The sequence below is a fragment of the Podarcis melisellensis genome (assembly GCF_964234715.1).
Source record: "Podarcis melisellensis genome assembly, chromosome: 9".
Classification (NCBI taxonomy): domain Eukaryota; kingdom Metazoa; phylum Chordata; class Lepidosauria; order Squamata; family Lacertidae; genus Podarcis; species Podarcis melisellensis.
In genome coordinates, this window is record NC_138541.1 from 73,401,129 (window position 1) to 73,423,007 (window position 21,879).

Here is a 21,879-nt window from a genome sequence, read left to right on the forward strand (position 1 = left end):
CATCAGGAAGGTTTGGCTTCTTGGATCATGATCTCCAGTCCCTTGAGGAGGGACCTCTGGCAAGAGATGGGCTGCACCCCACAGGGGGTAGCAAGAATATGTTTGCTAAGAGCCTCACAAACCTGATCAGGCAAGCTTCAAACTAGATCTTGAGGGGGAGGGAGACAACATTACAGATGACAGAAGACCACCTGGTTCTGGAGATAATAGCTTCATTGATGCAGAGGAAACTGAGGTGGTACTCAAAAAACCTGTCAAAGGGCAAGAAACTACAATAAGGAAGCAGAGAGAATGACTTTTGGTTTCAGTTGTCTGTACTAATGCACAGAGCATGGGAAACAAGCAAGACAAATTAGAGCTCTTAATACAAGATGGCAAATATGACCTAATAGGTATTACTGAAACCTGGTGGGATGAGACTCATGAATGGAATGTAGAAGTGAAGGGGTATAATCTATTCAAAACGAATAGACCAAGCAGGCAGGGAGGAGGAGTAGCATTGTATGTAAAGGAAGTGTCCACTTGTGAACAGATCCATGACCAGAAGACGGATCGAGAATATATGGATAAAAATGGTAGGAGAGGGAAACAACAGTGACCTTACTGTGGGTGTCTGCTATAGACCTCCAAGCCAGACTGAAGACTTAGATGATGCCTTCCTACAACAGATTACCAGACATTCACAAAGGAGCAATATAGTAGTCATAGGAGACTTCTACTTCCCCTATATCTGTTGGAACTCAAACTCTGCCAAGAATGTAAGGTCGAAAATTTTTTTCCATTGCCTTGCCAACAGTTTCATTTCCCAGGAAGTGGGAGAAACAACAAGGGGATCATCCATCTTGGACCTGTTTCTCACCAACAGAGAAGAACTGATTGACGAAGTGGAAGTACTCTGAAACTTGGGAGGAAGTGATCATGTTGTATTGTGTTTCATTTTATACAGGCATGGGAAAGCTTTAGGAGGAGCTTTCTGAGGGTAAGAGCCGTTTGAAGGTAGAATGAGCACTCTCAGAAGGTGGTGGACTCTCCTTTGTTAGAGGTTTTTAAGCAGAGGTTTGATGGCCATCTGTCTTTTATACTTTAGTTGAGGTTCCCTCACTGCTGAGGGTTGGACTAGATGAATCTCTTCCAACTCTATGATTAATATAATGCCAAATACTCCCAACTCTATAAAGGTAAAGGTACCCCTGCCCATACGGGCCAGTCTTGCCAGACTCTAGGGTTGTGCGCTCATCTCACTCTATAAGCCGGGAGCCAGCGCTGTCCATAGACACTTCCAGGTCACGTGGCCAGCGTGACAAGCTGCATCTGGTGAGCCAGCGCAGCACACGGAACGCCGTTTACCTTCCCGCTGGTAAGTGGTCCCTATTTATCTACTTGCACCCGGGGGTGCTTTCGAACTGCTAGGTTGGCAGGCGCTGGGACCGAACGACGGGAGCGCACCCCGCCGCGGGGATTCGAACCGCCGACCATGCGATCGGCAAGTCCTAGGCGCTGAGGTTTTACCCACAGCGCCACCCGCGTCCCTTCCCCAACTCTATACCATTAAGTAAATTCTGCAACTTGTACGATTTAGGTAAATGAAGCAAGTTTGTCTGACAACTCTCTCTGTATAATTTTGCTTTTTCACCATTTCATACATCTATATATTTTCCTTCTGGCAGTCATGGGAAAGAGCAAGCGGCCATGTCTTGCCCTGAAGCCTTCCCACCTGCTGGAAGTCAGAGTGGATTGGTGTATTGGTATGCTATAAATAAAGTTTCCATTTTTTGTGATTCACGAATTCCCTGAATATGAGTGCGTAGAATCATATAACTGTGGTTGCTGTAACAATTCAAAATAGTTGCTTGCAACCAAATGGAACGTTTATATTACTGAGGAGCATGAACTAAAGCCTCTGGTTATGCAGTTCATAACCCTTTTGCCACTGCACAGTTGTTTCTGCTTAGTAATAAGGGGTGCAGTTATAAAATTCATATATTTCTTCTTGGCTCTCTATATACATAAGGACACTAAGCAAGATCACTTATTTAAGGACAAGTGCTACTAACACATTGGATATGCTGGATTCCGGGCTAAGTGCCCAGAACTCTACAGAAACAAGGCGTAGTATTAGTGAGCAAAAGTGTTTTCTCTAGTGAAATGGAAAGTAAATGTCCATGCTGTCTGTTTGAATAATGCATATTTTTAATTTGTTGCAATGAATACATTAACCATACAAAAAATTAATGCACGCCCAGTTGCATCATACCTTTAACCTAAGACAAATATTTCCCCCCATTCTTTCTCTCCCCCACTTTTAACAAGAAAAGCAGGTTTTAATTCAGTGGCTGCCTTCAAATGGCACACTAAACTATGGTGAGATGTGAACGAGCCTTTCTCTGCCTCTGTGTTCTTTACCAGTAAAATATGAGCATTCGTTGACTGCCTTTGACGATGTCTTTGTGCATCTCTGCTGATCAGTTTTAGACATTAATGTTTAAAGTCCTGATCTGTAGTCTGGGACCTCCATACTAACAGCACAGGATTGTGTCCAGGGGAGGTTACTTTGATGCTGCTAACACAGTGGTTTGAATTCACCCCTGTAGGTGCACTCCCATTGTTTCTCAAGACAGACGGGTGCCAACAGTCCACAAACGAAGGAACAAATCAGCTCCTGTTTATTTTGGGGTGGGGGTGGGGGGGTCTTCCTCCAGCTTGTGTGTCAAACAGTCCTCAGAGGGTGGTGGTAGTCGTAAACCAATGGTGCAGATGAGCGTGGAAGAAAGGTGTGCATGATTTCTGCAGATGATTTCTGCACAAAGGGTAGATGGAGTGGTCATCCTTCCATATATACAAAGCTTGTTTTCTGAGCTCTTTCTGAGGAAGGGCTGGGAGAGCAGTGTGCTGTGATAAACAGCTGACATAACAGAAGTGGCAATAATCCTCCATTAAATATCTTTCAGCTGATGGGGCTCACCGGATAATTGACTTTCCAGCAGGAATTACTGGCTCAAACTAAATCAGCAGGCATTAGGGCAGCCTGCTGCTGTTTCGAAAGGGAGAATGTAGCTTTGCCTGACTCTGACAGGGACTATTCATCTTGGTAATTCAGTGTATGTGTCACTACCAGATGACACTAAGACTGTAGACACTAAAGTGGCTCTAATTAAAAACTGTTTTTGTTTGGAATTCCCTTCATGAATTCAGTAGCTTTTTATCTGATTTAAGATCCTATGTGCTCACCACCAGATGGTGGGTGGGTGGGTGATCTGAACCAGCCGGTGGTGTTTGACCTCCCCCGGTTCGCTTTTTGTCTGTTGCCCAGGCTACCTTTTACACTGTGGTGTTTGCAGTTCAGATGGCAGCAGAATTTGTCCTTCCGTTCCCACAACCATTAGAAGCAAATGCTGCTTGGCCACTTCTTCCTCCTCTGGCAACTCCTTGGGATGATGAGTCTCTCATTGAAACGTGTCTGCAGTGGGAGCAGATCCTAGTGGGAGGGCAACTGCACCTCAGTCCCATGAAGTTAAAGGTTCACATAATCACAAAGTGGATACATGTCAAACGGTGTTCAGGGGTTTGCTTGAACATAAGATGTTAAATATAGGGCTGAAGCAAGGTGCACATGCCGTGTCTTCTGGTTCCATACGGGGGGGGGGGGGGCGTGTAACCCATATACACAAGCAGGCCATGTAAAGGGCTTGAAAAGAGTTTGCGCAAATTGAAAAAAACAGTTGCTTTTCATATGCACTGTTCCAGAACAGAGCCAGAAATCGCCCTTCCTTGAGCAGGGGGAGGTCTTCTCTGAATTCAACTCTTAGTTCTTGCTGATGTTGACCCACAGAAGGTGGCTGTAGCAGTTAGGATTTCCTGTTTCTTGACCTAAATGCTTCCTCTGTTGTAAATAACCCATTAGCGTTCTACCTTTTAATCACTGCCTCTTTGTTCATTTTCTTCTTTAGAATGGGAGCCTGAGCTGGAACGAAGAAGCTGATGGCAGCAGAGGAAGAGAGGTATCTCGAGACTTTGCCAAGGTCAGTACAATGACTTGAGTTTGAGTGTGCATTTGAGCCTAGTGGGGAAACAACATTTGAGTTGCATTCTTGAGGTGTATCTGATGCTGCGTTGAGCCTGCTTTCACTCACACAAGACTTTATCCTCTCCTCCCCACTGTAGCTCCCCATGCAGCCCAAAATCTGTTTGGAGCAGAATTTGAGGGGGCACTGGTGGAGTGGGCTTCAGGGGAGGATAAGAGGAAGAGGTAGTCCTGTTACACAAACAGCAGTGCTCAATGCAGCCCATTGCAGTGAAGAATGTGTTAATCCCTGGTATGGTTCTGCAGCTGGAAGAGAATTCAACAAACTAGATTTCAAGGTCCAAAGATACAGCCCAAATGAACTATATGTCTGGGTTGCCTTGTTTTTCCTTCCAAACCCAACCCAGCATGAATTATAATCTACTTGCTTTATTCCCCAGTTGTATGAACTGGATGGTGATCCTGAACGGAAGAAGTTCTTGGATGACCTTTTCATTTTTATGCAGAAGAGGGGTGAGTAGAACTCTTACACTGAGTTTTGTTTCAATAACCTGAAAAGTCACAGAGAGGAATACACCTGCTGGTGTCCTATGCCAGAATTGGAGTCCTTCTAATGAAGCTGCTGCTTGGATTGGCTTCAGAGATTTTGTTTCTTGGTGGGTGGGGTGGGGAGGAAACAGTACCTGCTGCTTCGAAGGTGGAGAGTTATGAAAGAGAATCCCATGAAACAGGCAGCTTAGTTGAAGTTGAAGTAAAAGAGATACTGACGTTTCCCCCCCTTCCAGACTTGGTTTGAAACAAGGATAGACTCATTATTATTGAGACCTCTTGCGAGCCGGTTGCAGTGTAAACATTGACAGCGGGAATGGAAAGAGGATAGAAGGAAAGGAAACAGCAGGAATGACAGCATTTGCGCATACATGGGTTACCATTTGCCCTACACCAACCCAAGTAGAAAGAAGCAAGAGGTCTGTTAGGTAAATGTGCCTCACTCTGCAACCACAAGTTTCTTGTCCTCATGGTATGTTGAAGTGTTTAAATAGCAAATGTTCTTAATGGAGCAAAGAAAAGAAGCTGTGTGTGAGAGAGAGGGGGGGGAGAGGGAGAGAGAGCTGGGGGGCGGGGAGAGAGAGAGGCTTCTAAACAATCTCAACAGCTAAGGCAACCCATAAAAAACAGGTTTTTCTGTTACTGTCAAATAAATACAACAAATCTCCTCCCTGCTTAGTGCCACTAAATTTGGAAGCAAAAACATAACCTCTGTTGTCTGTAGTGTGTTTTGCTTGCGTCAGTCACAAAATTCAGGGTTGCTGTGAGGCCCTTTTAGCTCTAGATAGATTTCTGAACAAGCTGCTCATCCTTTCCTAGGTGGCACCAGTATTGTAAGGTTGAATCAGCACAGGCTGGTAAGTTGAGGATTGATCTTGGAGGCCCAGTGTGAAAGACAAACAGCAGATTTCACATGAGCTCCTGAAAAAAGAGTTGAGGATGAAAAGCCCTGCCCTGGATACCATCCCCTGACAGGCTATTTGTGTCCAGTGCCCTGCTGCATCAGGCCTAATGCAGATCAAATGTGTGGGCCTCCTCTGAGCACAGCAGGTTGCCACAAAGCAGCTGCACCTGCAAGTGATAAAATGCCTCTTCAGTGGCAGTAATGACGAGAGAGGAGAGGGAGGCTTTAACACACTGGGGAGGGGGGAGATTGCCCCCTCTGTGACACTAAAATAGAGAAATGAGAAAAAATGGAGCTGGTTCATCAACCTTTAGCCCATGCCTTCAAATTATAGGACTCTGTTTTGGATTCATGAAGACCTCGTCCCTTTCTTGGGCTGTCCTGAAGATGAAAGGTTGCCTTGGAGAATTGCATTTCTGCAAAAGCACTCTCATCTGTTTTAGGGCCAGCAGACTTCCTGAGAGCTATTCAGGTGTTATGGCTAAGGTTTGGTTAAGCAACCGACGTCCTTGTCCCTTGTGCATAAAGTTACATGAGTTTAAAAATGGATTAAAACAACAAATTTCAGAGGAGTGGAGCTACTGCTACCTGGTGCACCCACAGGCACAGGCTGCATCCCAGAAAAGAGGGAGGGATTTGCTATATAAGCTTAATGAGAGTTATCATGGTGGATTCCTTTTCATCGGTGTCTGGAGTGATCCTGCAATGACTGAGTGAGAGCAAACGAGAAGGAGATCAAAGTAATAGGGCTCTTTCTGGAAAGACTGAATCATTCAAATTGGGATGGTTCAGTCTGTAGAGCAGGCGTAGGCAAACCTGGCCCTCCATATGATTTTGGACTACAACTCCCATCATCCCTAGCCAGCAGGACCAGTGGTCAGGGATGATGGGAATTGTAGTCTTAAAAAACCATCTGGAGGGCTGAGTTTGCCTATGCCTGCTGTAGAGCATGAGACTCTTCATCTCAGAGTCATGGGTTCAAGCCCCACGTTGGGCTAAAGATTCCTGCATTGCAGGGGGTTGGACTAGATGATTCTATAGAATTGTAGAGTTAGAAGCGACCCCAAGGGTCATCAAGTCCAAGCCCCTGCAATCCAGGAGTTTCAACTAAAACATCCAAGACAGTTGGCCATCCAACCTCTTCTTAAAACCTCCAAGGAAGGAGAGATCACAGTCTCCCAAGGGGGACCGTTTCACTATTGAACAGTTCTTGATTGTCAGAGAGTTCTTCCTGGTGTTTAGTAGGAATCTCCTTTCTTGTAACTTGAAGGCATTGGTTTGAGTCCTACCCTCTGGGGCAGGGGTAAACATGCTTGCTCCATCTTCCATGTGACAGCCCTTCCGATAGTGCCCAATGCTGTCATACACTTCCCCTTGTCAGAGAGCTGTTGCCAGAGAATCTCAAAGCACACAATAAATGCAGAAAGGGACAATGCCATAAAAGTAATTTATTAAGGAGACAGAAAAGGCCAGACTTTGTTAGACCTTCCACAAAAATTGTGTAGGCAGCCTCCCCCTTCCTAGTATTGTCTTCCCTACAACATTCTATGTCAAGTAGGGATTTTTAGAGGGGGGGCCTGGGGGAGAGAGTTTCTGCTTACAACCCTCCTGGATGATTTGGTGTCTGTTGTTTGAGAGAACTGACATGTGATGATCATGACTTTGGGAGCTCACTTATTATACTCATGCGCCCCAACAGCTGTTTTCCTCTGCTTATCGAGGCTGCCTGTGACGGAACCTGAGCTCTAGTTCAAAGCTTACACAAGGTAATTCATTGTAAGAATATAAGAGCCTGGCTTCTGGATCAGACCCATCTAGTCCATCATCCTGTTCTTATACTGGCCAGCTAGATGCCTCTATGGGAAGCCCACAGGCAGGACTTAGGTGCCCCAGGCCTCTCCCCGCTCTTAAGTCCCATCAGCTGGAGGTAGAACATAGTCATCATGGCTAGTAGCTAGTCACCTTGATCCAACGTTTATTTGTGAAAGATATTTCTATCCTGTCTTTCCACATCTGAGGACATGCTCTGAGTGGCTCATGTACTAATCATACAGTAAAAACAGGAACACAATAAAACAAATAATTAAAGTAAGACAAGCACCATAAAAATATTCCAAGCAACAGGGACCAATGCCTCAAATTTCAGCAGGCAAGATGTCAGTTTGCTTAAACTTCTTCAGTAGGCTTTGAGGGGAAATGGGAGCAAGCATCTCCAGGGGCAGATAGTTCCACATCCTGTGAAATTAGTCTTGGGTTCAAGCTATAGAATTTGTGTTCATTTATTCTTTATTATTCTTTATTAAATTTGTATACCGTCTGAAGACCATGGGGTGGTTCACAACATAAATATACAAAATGCATAATGAAACAAGAGCAAGAACAAACAAAATAACACCCCTCCTCCAAAAAAGACACTTTTTAAAACCATAGAAAGTTTAATCAGCCAAAGGCCTAGTTATAGAAAATCATTTTTGCCTGGGTCCTAAAGATATGTACCAGGTGAGCCTCCCTGGTCAGAGCATTCCGCAAACGGGACGCCACCACAGAAAAGGCCTGTTCTTGTGTCGCCACCCTCTGGACCTCTTGTGGAGGAGACACATGAAGAAGGGCCTGACAGCATTAGCTTTCCCTTTTCTTCTGCTAGCTCAGCATCTTATTCTCACAGTGTCCAACAGATCCATTATATCAGAATCCCATTGTCTGGATTCCTTTAGAAATCTTCTGGAAAAGTTAGGTTGTTTTCCAGGCGCATAAACTATGCTACATAGGGAATATGGGTGTGCACCAATTCTCAAGAAGGCAAGGATGCTGGATTGCAAATGGTGTTGTAGCCAGGAAAACTGTTTTGTTCATTTAAGTTCCTCCTTTGTGAAGATCTCATAAAAAGCTTCTGATTGTGCCATTCTGCTGCTGCTCAAGGTTTCCTACGTGACCTTAGTTTTCCCAGATGGCTTGTCCGTTCTGAGTTTGATGTATATATACATAGAAGAGGCTTTGTAAACCCAAGCGTGTGGTTTTAATGTTTTCCTGCTGTTGTATGGCCTTATCTGCATGTTTTCAGATGTGGAAAAGCTTGCAGCAAATACTGATATTGATGAAAGCGTTTGGCAGGGGGTTCTTTTATCTCCAGGCAGCAGTGGCACTTATCAAGCCTATCTAGGGAATACCCTTAATACCTCCCCCCCCCCTTTTCTTTCCTGCAGCTTCACCACTAAGTTTTTGCTACCTGGAGGATATCCTAGAGTCTGAATATTGCCGATATTTCTCCTTCAGTAGCAGGCCAAATCAAGGGAGCTAACAGGAGCATGTTTACCCTTATTCCACTATACAAATTCCTTACAATGGTGTTGTGGACTTTCTGTTACGGGTCCTGGAGGAGATTAGTGATGAGCAAAGAAATAAGGAAATTGTGCTCTGTTGCTTTGAACTAAAACTAGTGAAAAATTCCCATGCCTTTTCAAACTCCTGAGCTCCAAACTATTGCGACACTAAAATTCAGTTATTTGCTGCTGTGGGCAAATTGGTCCATATCATGAACTTGGAGTATTTGTATGGAAAAGATAAGAGAAGAATACTGATGAAAAGCGGAAGTTTCTTTTACCATATACACTGTTATTGGCTACTTTTTCCATCTCTGAGCTTGGAAGATGCTATTCCATTAGGCTTTTGTCTGTGGAACCTTCTGTGGCACTGCCTTGAGGAATTTGGAAAGGAAGTCATGGCTTCAGAGAGAGTTAAGCCATTCACTGATTCCAGCTTTCGGATACTTTAATTACTAAGTAAGAATGAAGGAACATACAGAATGGAGTGCTGTAAAACAGCCTGCTCCTTCTTTGTTGGAATTTCCCTCAGAAGGAGCCTTTTATAACTATGTAGAAGTGCCAGTCTCTTTCCAAGTGTGAATTAGGTGTGAGCAGGGAGGACTTTTGGAGAGGGTATCAATGGTTCATACCAGCAAGATCTCCCGCCTTTCTCTGGAGCTCACAGGACTGTGCATTTTGTTGTTGTTGTTGACTGCCAGTCTTCCAAATTTGTGGGCCCTTGCTCATCAGAGAAATCTCGATGCCCTGTTTCACTTCATAGCAGCATACCTCTCATGTTAGCATAGCTCCTTATGAGTCTGAACTTCCATTCATCCACACTTAGCTTTCTTTAAGGTAAGTCACATGAAGATACTTCCGTCTTCCTGTCTTGCTAGGGATACCCTTGGGTCCTTCCCCCATCCAGCTTAAGAGCTGGTGACTTCTGTTCAGATGCTTCAGTTAATGTGTTTTACTAGTTTAATGCTGGGCACTCAGGCCACATGATGAGGCCGAGTCTCCTGAGTGCCAAAAGAAGAAGCAGGCCTCTTCGCCAACATGCCTGTGGAGGCCTTTGCTTCATATCTGAAGCCAGTGGGCTCAAGCCTGCCCATTTAAACCTTTAAGACATCAATGGATCTGCTTTTACTTCTTGAAAAACTGTGTTTCTGCTTCAGATATCGCTGGGGGAGTTAGTTCAAGGGTCAGAGGGGTGAGAACCCCACCAGTAGCAGAGCTGTTGAACATCTGGTAAAGATGTTATGAGCGTGAAGTATATTGAACCCAGCTGTGCCAGTAGCCATCGAGCAACTGAACACTAGCGAGGCTTAACGTGAACAAACTCCATGAGAACAGGCCTAGGGAGTAGTGTTGGGACACAGTGGGCGCATTGGGGCAGATTAGGCAACTTTGACCGGGTGGGTCGCCTTGACGCAAGGACACATGTGCCTGTTAAGTAGCCTTCAGTTTGGCAGCTCATCTAATAAGCAGAAGCAATCCGTCAGTCTTGCGTTATTCAGGGGGTGAAGGGGAAGCGGAGCCCAATGGCATTTCCATGGGTGCAGATAAGAACTGGGCCTCACATCAAATAGAACATGATTAATTGCTCTCCTTCCCAGCTCCCGCTTTGATAAACATATGTGAGGGCCCACAGGTTAGCAGATCAGGTAATGACTATCACATCAGGAGGTGTGAAGATTCACTGTGGAACTAGACAAGGGGCTTGGGGCATGGGATGAGTGATGAGGGCTGCTATGGGATGGCCGGGGGCGGGGCAGACAAGCAGAGAGGGCTTCTTTCTCTCTGGACTGCATTTTCTTCCCTTTCAAACAAGTCCTAAGGGCAGAGCCTGTAACTTCTTGCTTTGCCACATGCACAGAGATTCTGGCAACAGACATCAGCTGCGTCTGATGGGAGTGGAAGTCCAGAGCATCTGAGGGCACCAGGTTGTAGAAGGCTGATCTGGAACATTTCTGGCCCTTTATTGAAACATTGAGATAGCACCTGGAAAAGTATGCAGGATTGGTTGCTCTTTGCCGCCTGTGACATAAAAACATAAGAAGAGCCTTCTGGATCTGGCCAGTGGCCCATCTAGTGCAGGATCCTGTTCTCATAGTGGCCAAAGAGATGCCTCTTCCAGGAAACAAGCAAGCTGAGCCCGAGCACAAGAGCCTTCTCCCCTCCTGTGGTTTTCAGCAACTGGTAAAACCAGATGGTGGCAATTCCTCCAGGGCCTCCAGTCACCTCTCCCAAGCACCCTATTTCTTATACTTGTTAAAGCTTTTCAAAACCACATTTGGGCCCAAATGAGGCCCCCCAAGATTATTTTAAAAGCCAATCACAAATACAAATTTTAAACAATAACTTGAAATAAACCAGAGTGTTAAAACAAAGACGAGCAGAATTTAATATTTTCATACCATTCAAAGTGGAGGGAGGGGAGACCTAAAAGGGTTCTAGCATGGGGCCAACTTCCCTTGGGAGGGAACAGCAAAATTGGGGTGCTGCCACTGAAAAGCCGTTTCCATCAGCAAGGTATCCTAGAAGGTTGGGGCATACAACAGATTAGGGAGGTGACAAATTAGAAAGGGTTTCCCCACAGGTGCTTTCAGAAAGCCCACAAGCAGGAATTAAAGACCCTAGCCCCCATCCCCACCCCCGAGACCATAACTGTCTCCCTACTGCATCAGCTGGTGTTCAGAGGTACACTAGCTCTGAATATAGAGCTTCTGTCTTAGCTAGAGTAGCCACTGATAGACCAGTCCGCCTACAGTTTGCTTAATTCTTTTTTAAATCTATCTGAGACAGTTTTCCCAGTGCAAAAAGAGTATTTAAGCTCTTTACCATGCTTGCTGGGAAGGGCTGCTCAGCACACCTGCTCCAGAAGGCTAAGGATGCTTGTGTGACATCTTTCAGAAGCTCTGATACCCCTGCGAGATCTCGCAAGAGCATCCCAGCAAAGCTATTTTGCACCAGGAAACCCTGGAGCAAAAATAACCTTTTAAGTCCTCCGCCTTGCTTGTGTTAATTTGCTGGATTTCAACTGGTGACATTTACCCTCTGGGTATAGGGCAGTATATAAATTTAGTAAATAATAATAACCATGTCTGGCTGAAATTGTGCAAGTTAAATGTGTGTAAGACTTGATTGTACTATGACATTGACTCCATTTTGGGGAGGCAGAATTGTGGCACAGAGCAGAAGAGTGGAGTTTTGGTAAATTTTCAGGCTCACAAAGGATCCAGGTCTCCTGGTCGTGATCCTTTTGCATGCCCATTAATACTACCACACTGTCTTCCTAGCCAGGGTTGAGATTCAATAGGAAGTTTTTTTTAATTTTTCTAGCAAAGTGCGTAGGCTGCTGAGCAGTGAGAAGGAAGGGCACAGTGTTATCAGTGTTTCTTTTTTTCTGTCCTATGGTGATAGGACTATCAGGCCTTCGTTACCATGTCTCGTTTTGCAGTCTTAACTGTGTTTGTACTTTGTGAATGGATAATTGGAGGTCAGAGGGAGTCATAGAACGGTAGAGTTGGAAGGGGACCCCAAGAGTCACCTAGTCCATCCCCCTGCAATGCAGAAATCTCAACTAAAGTATCCCTGGCAGATGGCTAGAGTCATCTGTCCCAAGACCTGACATGCTTGTTCCCCACCCTGGTGCCTTCCAGCTGTTGTTGGACTACAGTTTCTATCAGCCACATGCATGAAGGCCAGTGGTCAAGGCTGATGGAAATTGTACTCCAGATTGTATGGAGGGCACCAGGCTGCCATGCATAGAGCTCATGGCAAAGGTAGGATTTGAATACACTTCTGTCAAGAGGCAGGCCTCGCCCCTCTGCTTAGCAGAGGTGCAGTCAGCACAAAGCCCTCCCAATATTGCTGGCTCACGGTTGCCGCCTCCTTCGACCATTGGCTGGGTTGGATGGGAGCTGTAGGCCCACAGCATCCACCAGGCAGCACGTTGGCTACCCCATAGCAGTGTGTGGTAATTAGGTTGTGTTCTTACGTTCTGCTGTACAGTGGTGTCTCGCAAGACGAAATTAATTCGTTCCACAAGTTTTTTCTTCTTGCGAGTTTTTCGTCTTGCGAAGCACGGTTTCCCATAGGAATGCATTGAAAATCAATCAATGCGTTCCTATGGAGACCGTCTGGGGACAGAGGGGAAGCGCCGCGCGTCTTCCCCTCTGTCCCCGGACCTGTTTTAAAGCAAGGGGCAGCGGGGAGAAGATTGCTTCTCCCCGTTGCCTGCCCTGCAATCTCCGGGGACCTGTTTAAAGCAAGGGGCGGCGGGGAGAAGATTGCGCGCGCCTTCCCCTCTGTCCCCGGAGATTGCGGGGCTGGCAACGGGGAGAAGCGATCTTCTCCCCGCCGCCCCTTGCTTCAAAAGAGGTCCGGGGACAGCGGGGAAGACGCGCTGCACTTCCCCGCTATCCCCGGAGCTTGCGGGGCAAGCTTCGTTTTGCGAAGCAAGCCCATAGGGAAATGCGTCTTGCGAAGCGGCTAAGAAAACGTAAAACTCCTTCGTCTAGCGAGTTTTTCGTCTTCCGAGGCGTTCGTCTTGCGGGGTACCACTGTAAATTGGAAAGGTGTCAGCTAGCCACTGGAATCTCCTTTCCTTTAAAATAAAGTCATGGTCTCAAAGCTAAGCTGCCGGGATGGGCAGCTGCCTAGGAACCACAGACATGCCACCTTATTTGGCAGATGACATCCTGTTGGGTGCACAAAATTTGCCACCAGCCTGTGTCTTGTGACAGCAAATACCTTTCTTAATTTTGCCCTACCTCTGGAGTTGGGCACCAAGCACCACAGCTCAAGTAGCACCTTTGCCGTCCTGGAGATCTTTCTACCAAGGTCCCAAACATGCCGATTTGGGGCAGGGAGTCATGCATGCATGCAAGTCCGTTGCAGCAACTGAGCTCCGTTTATTTTCTTTAGATTAGAATAGATTTACATACTGCCCTTCATCATAAGATCTCACGGCGGTTCGCACAATAAAATACAGGATAAAAACAAATAAATAAGTGAAACCAAACAGCAAAACAATACCACCACCCTTCACACAGACATGTTTGAAAGGGTGTAGACTATTAATAATCCAGAGGCCTGGTTGAAGAGGACTTTTTTTGCCTGGTGCCTAAAGGTGTGTAATGAAGGTACCAGCTGAAGCTCCCTGGGGAGAGCATTCTACAAACGGGGAGCCACTACAGAGAGGCCCTTTCTCATGTTGCCCCCCTCTGGATCTCACCTGGAGGAGGCACACAAAGAAGGGGCTCGGATGATGAACGCAGAGCCCGGGACAGTTTATATTTTAAATTGCTGGCACAGAGCCCTGGAGAATTATTCCTCTCTCCAGGCTATAGACATTTTGTCATCTCCAGTTCTGGACTCAGAAAAGCCTCTGTAGTCCCCTGCGCCTGAAAGCAGACTCCTTGGGCTGCTGTTTATTATCTGTGCCCAAGGCTCCATCTGATTTTGATTAGCCTGTATCAGAGGTGAGGTGGCTTGGGATCATGTAGCAGCAGGGGTGAAGCGGGGGGGGGGGTCCTCTCTTAGTGAAAAGGGGAAGTGCATGCAGAATGTAAGGACAGAGGAAACAGCCCACTCCCTTTGCTGGCAAGAGGTTGGGCCCTCTGTCTGCATCGCCGCAATCCAAGAGGTCCCTGCGTGCTGTCGGAATAGAGAGAGACACTGGAAAGTACAGTAGAAACGAGCTTGCCATCAAAAGGCAACAAGTCCTGCCCCGTGCCCCCGGTCAGTGACCTTTCCCTCTGGAATTCTCCCCTCTGACCCCCAGATCATTAATCCCCCCACTGCCAGATGACAGTAATCCATCATGGGCCCTGACAAGTCTCGCAGCCGGCCGTGAAAGGATCTGCTCAGCCTCCGTCTCTCTCTTTCTGTCCCATGATGCTCATTTCTCCGCCTTTCCTGTTCAGCACTGGGGGCTTCCAATAAAGACTTAACGCCTTTCTCTTCCTACCAGGGGGCTTTGAAGGGAGGCGGCTGAGGAACCTTTCCACACTTACTGTGTCTTGTTTGCTTCTCTCAGTCTCCACCTGTGAAAGGCTCGAGCATCCGAAACAGCACTGGGATGGAAAATGGAGTCTGCTTTCCCTTTACTGTTAAATCTATTTTTAAAATCTATTTTAAATGGCTTTTGTCCAGCCTTTCAAATAAGCACCAAACTGTGCATTTAAAATTAAGCAGTTCATGTTAAGTAAATGCAGCACGGTATTAAAACCTGGAAAATCAGCACTAAAAGCAGAGGAAATACGAGAATAAAAATGGTCAAATAGATTTTTCCAAAAAAACCACCAACAAAATAAAAATAAAACCCAGGCAAGCAGATGCTGAGCATGTGCTGGAGAAACAGCATCTAGCAGGATTTAATGCCCGCTTATCAGCTGATGAGACAGAGGTTAAATCCTGCTTTGGCTGTCTGTTGCTTACTCCCCTGTTGGGAACTGGCTGGGGCAGTCAACACATAATTGACCCCACCCCACACCAGCTGATGTCTCCCAACACAGCTGATTGACAGGTGGGTGTGGTGTGGGGGAAATCAGCTGGACAGATTGGACTCCCTGGCAGGCCAAGATTGGCCCCTGGGCTGGAGTTCCTCAGCCCTGGTGTAGACACAAGGCTATAACTCTGTACAGGCAACTTCCTATTTTCCTAACACATATTTGTTTCGTGGATTTCAAATACGCATATAGCCCATGTGGTTTATTTTTTAAAAATTCACTGTATATGAGGAAGTTAATGCACTGTTTGCATCTGTTACCCAAGGCCAAGCAAATACTGATGCAGTTCTTTAAAAATGAGCAGTGCTATTTGGGCTTTGCTTTCTGCTACTACTACTACTATTATTATTGTTATTGTTATTATATAGAAGTTCTGCACAAAGAAACAGTGCTAACAAATAACATTTCCATATGTTTGCTGGTCCTTATTTATTTAGTCAGAGGGAGCAGTGACTTCCACAAAGACAATGAATCACAAACGTATCCTTGGACCTCCTCTGATTTCAGATGGATTTTTTAGGCATTATTGGTGGCTGGCTGATTGGTATTTTGTTTATAGACTGCTTTTCAACCCCAGGGAACACCAAAGCAAAAAGGAAACTGAGTAATTCTGGAAAGCTTTTTGGAAGGGTAAACAGAGCAATATAAATGCCCCCTTGATTGGAGCACCTACTTATCTTGAAATATGCCACTTTAGTTGCAGAACTATATTCTTTGGGCATAGGCATTTAGAGCAAAGAAAGTTGAGAATGATGTTAACCTATTTGAGTCCAATGATCTTAAGATTAAAGAATCAAGGAGCTGGCAGATTTGTAGATTTTTTAGAAAGAGTACAGGAAACAGATAGGGCTGGTTTATTCTACCCCCTCCCCCCAAGAAATAAAACTTAGATCCCTTCTGAATGGAGTGTGTGTGTGTGTACTCATGTGAGCGCGCGCACACACACACACACACACACGCACGCTAGAGTCTCTAATTTTAGCTCCCCATGTAATAAAAGGGTTTCTTCCCCTCAGAGGGTATAGACCAGTGGTTCCCCAACTGGGCAGTAACAGTCCCTGGGGAGTGTTGGTGTTACCTAGGGTGGGTGGTAAGAGGCATGGGGGGGCAGGAGAGTGCTGGAGGTATAAATGACTATCAAACTTTGAAAAGTGGATCAGTTTTGTTGAATGAATTAAACTAAATATCTTGAATTGGATTTTAATAAAATGGCAATTAATTGTTACTGTTTTGAATTGGGGATGAGTTTATGGGAACCAAGTGGGTAGTGTCCAAAAAACATTTGGGAACCCCTTGTATAGACTGATGGTAGGATGTCTGCCGTTGTCTTTTAAGATGGTCACTTGTTCATTCTATGGCCCTTTGCAAGTGTGAAAGAGGCTTTGTCCTCAACATCTTGTTTCTTCAATGTGAATTTGACTTCCCCACTCCTTGGAAGAAGCAACACTCTAAAGTTGTAAAACACCCTAACTACCCTCTGAAGACGGTTTGGTAATTTCAGCTAGTACAGATGGCAGACAGCTTGTTCACTGGGGCAAGACAGTTTGAGCATATTGCACTGATCCTGGTCCAACTGCACTGGCTGCCAATGGGTCCCAATTCAAAGTGCTGGTGTAGACCTATAAAGCATTAAACAGCTCAGGACCCCAATACCTCAAGGACTGCCTCTCCCTGTATGAACCTGCCCAGACCCTGAGATCATCCTCTGAGGCCCTTCTTTGTGTGACTTCTCCACAAGAGGTCTGGAGGCTGACAGCACGAGAACAGGGCCTTTTCTTCAGTGGCTCCCCATTTGTGGAGTGCTCTCCCCAGGGAAGTTTGGCTGGTGCCTTCATTATACACATTTAGGCACCAGGCAAAAACATTCCTCTTCAGCCAGGACTTTGGCTGATTAAATGTGTTGTGGGAGTGGGGATTATTGGTTTTTGTTCTTATTTTTATTACGTATTTTGTGTTTCATATATTGCTGTTTGATGTTGTGAACTGCCCTGAGATGAAGAGTGATATTCAAATATAATAAATCTATATCTAAATCTAATAATGTAGTAATATATATAATAAATAATAATAATTTGTGCCCCATTCAGTGTTTGTACGCGGTGCATTTGGTGTTGGGTCCAGGTTTGGAAGCGCCTCATAGGCAAGATGCCTTCAGATCTGCAGTCTGAGGGCAGCATGCCAACATATTTTTAAAATGCAACTATAATAACACAAATAAGCCAACAACATAACCCACATTCAACTTCCCATTCATTCAGAAAGTCACAATGGTTTAAAAACTGTAGAGCACCATCTCTGAAATCGTATCAGTGCAGGCAAACTCAGGTTTTCACTTCTGGCATCCCACTGTAAATGCTGCTGTCTTGAGCATTTGACAATACGTTCTGCACGTGGCATCCAATGTATATTGCAGGGACCCAGGACTTGCCAAGCTGTCTTCCTGCAGCCACCTTGCATCTGTCCATTGGTTACATAGACCAGCCTTCAATGCTGCCCCTCGTCTTCCTGGGAAAATTTGTTAGTTACCTCCCCTTTCACTCTCTGCCTTCCCCATCTGGTCACTGGATCAAACATGCTTAGGGATAAGTTAATACCATACGCTAAATTGGATTGGGGAAGAGTGGGTGGGTAATTAGTCCCACAGGAGGCCCCAGGGGAGTGTAAAAGTGCATTTACTGGATACGCAAAGCAGGCATTCTGGGCTTAATCTTTATTAATGTTTTCACGCACCCAGCTCTCTCCTGCCTTTCTCACAGAGAATTCACCAGGGCAGAAGAATGACACCCATCAGTGAAAGGGAACACTTGCACACACACAAATGTGCATATCAGTTTTATTTCTGCTTTTGTGAAAGCAAGACGATGGGTAGTTGGCCCTGTTCTTTATTTGCAGTTTTAGCTGGTGGCTCCGCAAAGCTCTGCAGTCCCTTTTGAATCATGTCATGTCTTGCAGGGAGCCACTAGCACAGATGTTAAGTGGGCTGCCATAAAACTGGTTCAACAGAGGATTGGGAGGTCTGTCGGATACTTGTAAAACCATTTCATGCAGAGGCTGGATTCCTCTTTGTTCTCACAACCCCTATTTATGTATTATTTATTTCATAAAATTTATACACTGCTTGATTTAAAAAAACATAAAACAAGAAAATCAAGAAACATACAGCAATACTTTAAAACATACAAAAAGTTAAAATACTAAAGATTAATCTAAACTTTCCAAGCATCTGGGTGGGTTTGTCTACACAAGAACGAGTACAGTGAGGGCACCCGCTTGATACCAATAGGCAGGAGGTTCCAGTTTGTCATCAAACTTTTTCAGCAGGGGGCCGGTCCACTGTCCCTCAGACCTTGTGGGGGGCTGGACTATTTTTGGGGGGGGGGTGAAAGAATTCTTGTGCCCCACAAATATGCGCCCAGAGATGCATTTTAAATAAAAGCACACATTCTACTCATGTAAAAATACCAGACAGGCCCCACAAATAACCCAGAGATGCATTTTAAATAAAAGGACACATTCTACTCATGTAAAAATACCAGACAGGCCCCACAAATAACCCAGAGATGCATTTTAAATAAAAGCACACATTCTACTCATGTAAAAATACCAGACAGGCCCCACAAATAACCCAGAGATGCATTTTAAATAAAAAGGCAACACACGGTCCAGATTTAGAAGGCGATTGGGCCAGATCCGGCCCTCGGGCCTTAGTTTGCCTACTTATGGGGTAAGGCAATCTCTCAGGTAGTCCCACATTGTTAAGGGCTTTATATACTAATAGAAACACCTTGAACCTGACCTGCTAGCAAACTGGCAACCAGTGGAGATCTCTGAGCACAGGCTTTATATGCTGACAGAGCCTGACTTGTGTCAGCAATCATGCTGCAACATTCTGCACAAACTGCAGCTTCTGCATTTTTGGTACTGATGTATGTATTGGAAGTAGAACATCTCAACCAAACTATGTTTTAGGCCAAACCCATGTATCCTTGTCTGTGAGAACTGGCCTGGTGTGTCAACCTCTGCCATGAAGTTTTTTGATGCAAGGTGAATTCTCTGTCTCAAACCAATGTGCAATATGGAGATGATGATGATACTCTCTTACCTTGCAGGGCTGTTGCAAAGATCACATTCCAAAAGTGTACATAAAGCTCTGTACAACATTCAGCAGCACTGTACAAACGCTAACTACTCTCCTTGATTCTTATTAGTCTTTCTTCAAATGTTACGGCCCTGTCTGTACAAAAGTGTAATGTTGGGAATATTTCCTCAAGAGGCGGTATGTGGCTGAGTACAGGTTGCCGCAGAGGGAGAAGGCTGCTGCCTTCATACTCTGCTTGTTGGGTCCCTAGAAGGTGCTGCTTGGCCACTGTCAGAAATGAGATGCTGCTTCTTTCGTGGCCACAAGGCTTAAAAATTCTCAGCATCTCCAGGTTAGGCGTAGGAAAGTGTCTCATCTGAAGCCCTGGAGTGTCACCATCAGTCAGTATAGGCAGTTCTGAGCTGGATGGGTCGCTGGCCTGACTCTGTAGGACTCAGTTGCCTGTGAGACCCATAAAAGAAACATCTGGATCTCTTAACTTTTGGAAGTACGGACCACTAGGCTGGAGCAACCATTATTCTGCACCAGTAAAGCTGCTGCAGCCCCCAGAGTATTACATTTTAAGCATATGGGATGGTAGTCAACTATTTTTTGGTCAAAGCAGACCTCTTGGACCTAACTTAGTCCAGTTCATTCATTCCAGTGGGTCTACTTAGTTGCAGATCACCCATGAAAGGTTGAAACACGCACACAAGCATACATACCCTGTTAACTTGTCAGGCTTTTTGACATTAAAAATATGTGGCATAAAAGAATTCCAGAGAGTTGGTTAATAGGAACTTTTGTTTATCCTAGGAAGAGCAGCAAAGCAAACTCTAAGGATTATTAATGTTTTCTGCTGCGGAGCCTGACAACATTTTGCAGGAAATCTGTCCTCTGGGCAGCATCTGTCATCTTTGGTTGGGGATTCTTGCCCTTTCCTGTCAAACTGGCCCTTAATATGTGATCTACCCACTGTGGCATTTCCTATTCTGCCTTGCTTGCCTGTTTTTGTTGTATTCCATTGCCTAGATTTGTTTACAATGTATATGAAAAGAAAAGAAAAGGAGCAAGCTTAAGTTCAGAAGTGATAAAGTAGTTTTTAAAAACATCCCTGCCAGAAGAGGAATTTCCTTACAGAGGCTTAAAACTCCTGAGGTTGTAAAAACCAATGTAATCCTTCAAATCAAGGACACTTTTTTATTCTTAGCCGTTTTTCGCTTGCCTCAAACAATCAAAATGAGAGTTGCATGCTTTAATCAGCTTGATTGATTTAAAGCTTTAGCTTAATTATTGGAGACTGATTTTATTCAGCAGTGCTTAGACTGAAAAGCCAACTTAGGTGTTTTTTTTTGGGTTTTTTAATGTTTTGGCCTGGTGGTGTAATAAAGTTGACCTTTTCTTTTAACATTAAGGAACGCTTAGTTTAATAACGTGTATGTGTCTCAGACCCTTTCTAATTATCTGGGAGCAACATTGGCTGCTAAGACTTCCGTAAGCAAGTGTTTTGCTTCTGTTGGACAGGTGAAGACAGCTCAGAAATGATGCCACAGCCTGGCTTGGCATTATTTGAGTGAGCAGCCAGAATACTTGGAACTCGGGAGCTCTCTCATGATTGTCAACCCTCCCACTCATTTTTTTGGCTTGAAGTAAGCCATAGTTTGCTATTTTTTTTACAAACTGGCAATGGTTTGTTTCACACAGAGGGAGAGAAATCTCTCTGTGGGAGGGAAAGAGGGAGTACCTGAACCCAGTAATCCTTATGCTCATTAAAGGCAACACCAAACCATGGCTTGCTATTTATGAACTGCCATATAACACAATAGTGTTTGCTAATGTTGCCAAGAAATCCCTTGCTTGCAAACTTTCTGGTTAGGAAGAAGTTTTAATTTAAAGCTTTGGATCGAACTGTGTGCAAGTGTCCTGACACCTCTTTCTCCAAAAACAAAGGCACCAGAAAAACAGATGGGGAATTTAGATCAAAGAAGCAATGGCATGGGAGGGACATTTCTCAACTCTGTATCACCTCCCCCCCCCCCAAAAAAAAGCACAGTTATGGTGGCAAGAGATAATGATCCACCTTTCCAATGCATCCATTGAGCTCCAGCCTCTACTCCAGGCCCAGTATTGGGCTTCCTTGAGAACCATAGATTGGGAGTTCTGTTTCAGCTATGCATTGTGTTCACAATCCATCCAGCAAAGAGGACCTGCTGAAAAGGGCTCGTCTTCCATTTGAGGGTTTTGTAGTGTTCCTCTAGTCATTAAGTATATATCACTTGAATTCTGCTTCCTTGTGTGTGTGTTTTAAAATGTGCCAAACCTTACTGTGAATTTGGCCCCCTAGTTTCCAGCATGTCAGCTGAGCTGTTGGCCTGTGTTCCATTTTCACATTTCTGGGGGGGGGGGTGTATGCTTGGCTTGTTCTTTCCATCTTCAAAATATTAGGAGACTTAACAAGACCAGATTTGCTGGCTGACAGAAGGAAGTTGTGCTGGAACAGAAAGGAAAGT

General features: G+C 45.0%; 1 protein-coding gene across 2 annotated transcripts in view; it reads left to right on the forward strand.

The window, feature by feature from the left end:
- The window catches only part of ARID3B (AT-rich interaction domain 3B), a 50,777-nt gene that overhangs the window by 19,387 nt on the left and 9,511 nt on the right, over nucleotides 1–21,879 (forward strand). For both annotated transcript variants that reach the window (XM_081925649.1, XM_081925650.1), the window contains exons 3-4: nucleotides 3,948–4,019; nucleotides 4,462–4,534. In XM_081925649.1, the coding sequence (XP_081781775.1) occupies nucleotides 3,948–4,019; nucleotides 4,462–4,534 (145 nt within the window). The remainder of the gene's footprint in view (nucleotides 1–3,947; nucleotides 4,020–4,461; nucleotides 4,535–21,879) is intronic.